This window comes from Sardina pilchardus, chromosome 4 (genome assembly GCF_963854185.1).
Source record: "Sardina pilchardus chromosome 4, fSarPil1.1, whole genome shotgun sequence".
In the NCBI taxonomy this organism is placed as follows: domain Eukaryota; kingdom Metazoa; phylum Chordata; class Actinopteri; order Clupeiformes; family Clupeidae; genus Sardina; species Sardina pilchardus.
The window spans coordinates 12,041,321-12,046,805 of record NC_084997.1 but is presented as its reverse complement, the minus strand read 5'-3'; the positions used below and the strand labels follow the sequence as shown (position 1 = coordinate 12,046,805).

At 48.0% G+C, this 5,485-nt stretch overlaps 1 protein-coding gene across 1 annotated transcript in view; it reads right to left on the bottom strand.

Annotated features, from left to right (window-relative positions):
- Positions 1 to 254: 254 nt before the first annotated feature.
- ube2e3 (ubiquitin-conjugating enzyme E2E 3 (UBC4/5 homolog, yeast)) overlaps positions 255 to 5,485 on the bottom strand; it is a 26,056-nt gene continuing 20,825 nt past the window's right edge. Inside the window, exons 5-6 of the mRNA XM_062534180.1 lie at positions 2,239 to 2,386; positions 255 to 1,026 (exon numbers count right to left, since the gene is read on the bottom strand). Of these exons, the coding sequence (XP_062390164.1) occupies positions 929 to 1,026; positions 2,239 to 2,386 (246 nt within the window). The 3' untranslated portion in view covers positions 255 to 928. The remainder of the gene's footprint in view (positions 1,027 to 2,238; positions 2,387 to 5,485) is intronic.

Here is a 5,485-nt window from a genome sequence, read left to right as displayed (position 1 = left end):
CCTCTTCCGCTGTCAAAGTGAACCTTGTTTTTTATCATTGCCATGCTTTTTACATAACCATTATAGACATGTGGCGAACCATCTCGTGACTCACTTGACCCTGCCAAATTATTGTAAACAGCGTTCTGCCAATACATGTAAATAAGTGGAATGCTGAGAGCGTACAGCCTGATCTAGCCAGTGTGTGAGGGTTTTGTGTTTGTGAGCCTAGCCGACCATGGCGTCTCGGTCATCCATGAGTAACACACTACACCTTACCCTGGGGGACAAGTTTATTGTGTTTTTGAGTTGGGGGGGGGAGGGAGAGAAGGGGGGTGTTACAGTGGTGGCTCATTTCTGCTGAGCTACAAAACGTTCAATGAGAGGTCTTCATTACAAACTGACAAGAGGGGAAAACAGAGTTCACAACAGCATGTACCACATAACTGGAAATGGATCTGGGTTTCATATAAATGACATCATTTCTAATAATCTACGCTAGATTTTTTTTTTGTAGTTTTTTTCTTTTTATATTTTTCATAACTTCATACAGATAATGGATTAGGCTAAAATGCACCATAATATTTGGTTGACTTTTAGGAACATTTTCCTTATTACATCACAAAATACATTTTTATATCCCAAAGAAGCAAGACTTGCAAGTAGGCATTTAAACATAACTAAATCTACAGCTACAAAATTCTACTCCGATAGTCTTTACCTGTTGGGCTCCCTCTTCCCAGTCCACGGTGGGTAAAAACTCGGGGCAGAATCGGTATGACATATACACAGAAGTCCGTATTGTAAAGGCTATAAAGATTTGTTGCACGTTGTAAAGTTGCCTCCTGGATCTTTACACTGCGGCGGCAGGTGTGGGGGGAGGGGGGGAGTTGAAGGAGGGGGGGAGGGGGGGTGGAGGGAAGTGGGAGGGTTGCGGGATCCTGACGTCTTATGTGGCATATCTCTTGGTCCACTGTCGGGCTATCCTGTCATGCTCAGCTCTGTTGGTCAGGTACTGAGTGGCTATGCTTCCCACCAGAGGATCCGCTGAGGGGGAGAGAGAGAGGGAAGAGAGGGCGCCGGGTTATGATGGGGGAAATAAAGGTGTAAGCACATACTGACGGAGAGCAGCGGCGGCGCGGAGTCCACACGCTGCCTCTGAGCACCGAATTTTATGTACCGTCACCCGCATTGCACTGTCACATCACAATTTTCAAGCTGACAATACATATTTTCTGATAGAGAGAGGACTTACACAATACACACACACACACACACACACACACACACACACACACACACACACACACACACACACACACACACAATACACACACACTCACACACACACACACACACACACACACACACACACACACACACACACACAATACACACACACACACACACACACACACACACACACACACACACACACACACACACACACACACACACACACACACACTACATACACACTACACACATACAGTCTGAGCTCTAGGCTCTAGTAATTGACTGTTTTAGATAGATGTGTTACGTTCCTTAAATGCAAACTGTTCCATTTCACATTTCCATTCCATTCCATTTCACAAACTAATCATGAAAAGCACGGTGCTTGAACATTTCTTTTTTTCACATAACAGCATTGTATTAAAAAAAGAAACCCACCAAAAGCTTCTCACTACAAAAGCAAAACCAACTGATGATCCTTCATCTGTCTGACATATCCTTCACATCTGTGAACATTCTCCCCTAAAATCTAGTTAAGACATGAAAATGCTTTTTTCTGGAGCCCATAATAAATAAATCCCTCCCGGCAATGACAACTCAATCTGTACATCTGCCGTCTCCTGCCGACAGGTCAGAGTGACTGACTGATGGCCTGATAGCACTGCGGTTATTGAGACTGATGGGTTGGAGTGAGAGAGAGAGAGAGAGAGAGAGACTGGTGGGAGAGCGAGACTGGTGAGTTAGAGGGAAGGAAAGAGGGAGAGAGACTGGTGTGAAAGAGAGAGACACTGGTGGAAGAGAGAGACTGGTAAATTAGAGAGAAAGAAAGAGAGAGAGGTTGATGTGAAAGAGAGACACTGGTGGGAGAGAGAGATTGGTGAGTCCCAGTACAACAGCAGCTGTGCTGAGGGAAGGAAATAAAGAGAAAGAGAGCGACTGGTGGGAAAGAGAGAGACACTGGTGGGAGAGAGAGAAAGAAAGAGAGAGGCCTAAGGACCAGGAGGAGGAGGAGGCAGCACTGCTCACCGGGGTTGCAGTCCGTCAGTAGGGAGCAGATGGAGAGGAGGACCTTGGAGATGGTGAGCGCCGGGCTCCAGTTGTCCTTCAGGATGTCCAGGCAGATCACACCCTGGCTGTTGATGTTGCAGTGATAGATCCTCGTGCGGAAAGTAACCTGGTGGGGGGGGGGGGGGGTTAGAATGGGACTGTCACATGTTGCACTCTGCACAGTGAAGAGTGGTGTGGTGAGACCATCTACTAAAATAGGGGCCAGAAATGAAATCTAATGAAGCAATACGCCCACCTACGACAACACACAGTGATTTTAGAGGAGCTAAGCTTGAAGCCTGATGCCTGATTGTAATCATGTTATGATTAAGCTTCAGGCATGATTAGCTGTTCTAAAAGCACTGGAAATCATGGCCTTGCAGGGCTTGTTGCTTTCATAACACAGTAACTACATACATCTGCCAAGGTTTCATGAAACAAACACAACAAGATAAAATGCTTCAGTTTACCATTAACAATTCATTCCTTCGCCAAGCAATGCAGTTCTTCAGCAAAAAAAAATGCTTGCCATGCAACACACACATACGCAATAACACAGTTTCCGCTTGGCGTGGTAATGCTGATGTAATGCCATCACAGGTGTATTATTGCAGAGTGTTTTACAACAGCTTTGAACACAGCTCAGCCAACCACAACCAAGGGCCAGAATGATCCATTGTAGAAGACAACATACTCATAGTCAACGCACTGCACAACATGTGGGGAATATTCAACAACATACCATGTCCATGACTGCATCCTCACTATTCACATTCATTTGTTAAGCGCACACTTCTCAAAACACATTTCACATGATATAATTAAACAGCTTATATTATGGCAGACCACAGTGTGTCCTGATAAGCACCGATAAGGGCAATCTGAAAACGATGACCTCATTCATTCTTCTGGCAGAGAGCACAGCTGCTGTTGTACTGGGAATCCGATTCTGAATGAGCAATACGAGCCAAGACCCACCCACCCCCCCACCCCCTGCCAGTCAATGAGTTTAAGTGTCTCTGCCACCCTCCTTATCTCTCACAAAACTGTATCCCTATTACACACTGCCTGGGATTACTGATAATGCCGGACTGCATTATCAGCCAATGCGTCTGACTGCCCTATTGTTGTACAGGAGAGGGAGAGGGTGGGGGTGGGGGGAGGGAGAGTCCAACCAAAGGTCAGCAAGGAGCCGTGCCGGGGTCATGCGCTATCATTAGCTCCCGAGGTGGCCTGCCCTCGCGTTTCGGTGTTTGTTGACAGCGGCGCAGCAGTGGAGGCACGGCGCGAAGACTTGGCGCTTCAGCTCGTGGTGGTGGCGGTGGCGGAGGGCTGTGCCTTCACATGACTGTGCAAAACCCCTGCGACCGATATCACCCCCCGGAGCAGAGCGGAGCGGAGCAGAGCGGGGCCAGCACAATGCCCGCATTGTGGAGGCGCGGAGGCCTGGGCGCCATAGGGGGCTCGGAGCAGCCTGCCAGAGTGTGCTGCTGCTACCGCTGTTGCTGCTACTGCTACCGTCGCTATGCCAGGCTTGTGCACTAGCATGCCATGTGCTCTCTCTCAAGGCTAATTCTCTCTCTCTTTCTCTCTCTCTCTCTCTCTCCCCCCCCCCCCCCCCTCTCTCTGGAGATTAGTAACAAAATAATTGACACAACCCCAACAAACACCAACAACCTCCAACATCCAGCAGCTGTTGCTCTGTGTTGTGTCAAGTCTCCTGCCTCCATCTCATCCGTTATTTTCAGATGTGTGGATATTTTGGTGGCCATTATCCTTCACTCCTCTCGCCCAGCCGTTCTCTAAGCCCACTAGCACGCTTCAGACATGCTGGGAATGTCAGAGTTTGTTGGGCCAGTGCGGAAAAGCCTTCACAGCGCAGAGAGAAAGAGCGATTTTCCTCAGGGAAAAAGAGCTTTTTCCCCTCCTCCTCCTCCTCCTCCTCCTACTGCATCACCCCACAGCAGCTCATCTCTCTCTCTCTCTCTCTCTCTCTCTCTGTCTCCTCCCGCTCTCCCCGACTAAGACAAACAAACACACTTCTCCGTGTCACTGTGCAGAAATGAACAGTGCAAGGGCACCATTAGCTCGCCGAGCTCCATGTGCAAATATTAATTTTGACAGAGTTAGGGCAGGAGAGCAGACATTATTTTAGACGTGTGTGTGTGTGTGTGTGTGTTTGTGTGCGCAAGTGTGTATGTACGTGTGTCTGTGTATGTGTGTGTGTGTGTGGAGGGGAAGGGGATGTGGTTGTGGTGATGGGCTGTGTGTGTGTGTGTGTGTGTGTGTGTGTGTGTGTGTGTGTGTGTGTGTGTGTGTGTGTGTGTGTGTGTGTGTGTGTGTGTGTATGTGTGTGGGTGGGTGTCTCATTGCTGTGGAGTCTAAACTGCCGGTGTCTGTGCCATGCTCTTGTTTCTTTCCTGCTGTCTTGTCCTCAGCAGCACACCCAGCTGTGAACTGGCTCCCGCACGCACTCACTCAGGCAAGGATTAGAGGACCACAAACCAAGGAGCTGTGCTCGTCTTCACAGCACACACCCAGACACACAAACACACAAACACTCCGCCCCCACACAAATACACACAGTGAGAGCGAGAGAGAGAGAGAGAGAATGTAGACAGGATCTCTCTCTAAGTTGCTGTGCTTCATCTCGAAACAAAAGAAATGGTGGTGGTGTGGGTGTGAAGGCGAGAGGGGGGGGGGGGGGGTGTCTGTGGTGTGTCTCCATCATCACAAATAAATCCCCTGTTCATAATTACTGGATTAGGCTTCCAAATGCCTTCAAATGAACAAAGACCAGCCTCCTGCCCCTGCGCTGTATAGGAGAGTGGAGAGTGTCAGTTGCACATGGCACCGGGCCTTTCAACTGACGGATGAGGAGCGAGAGCGTTGAAGACTAGCAGTTCCTCTTGCTAAGCTGAGGCGTCCGCAGCCTAATTCAGCAAAGCTCCTTCTCATTTCTAAAGTTCTCAAATGAACTCATGACCACAACAAGACCCATGACATAACATTTCCTGAGCCAGTTTCAGGGAACAAAAAAAAAAACCCTGCCAAGTCATCTGACCTCCACAAACAACACATTCCTAAGAAACCCCAAATTGATTTTGGTATTATCTCAGTATCATTGTTCCCCGACAAAAGAATTGAGTTTTATAAGTAGCTTATAATTAGATTAATCTATTCAGGGAAGGACATCCACAGTCCATTAACCCTATTAAATTTTTGT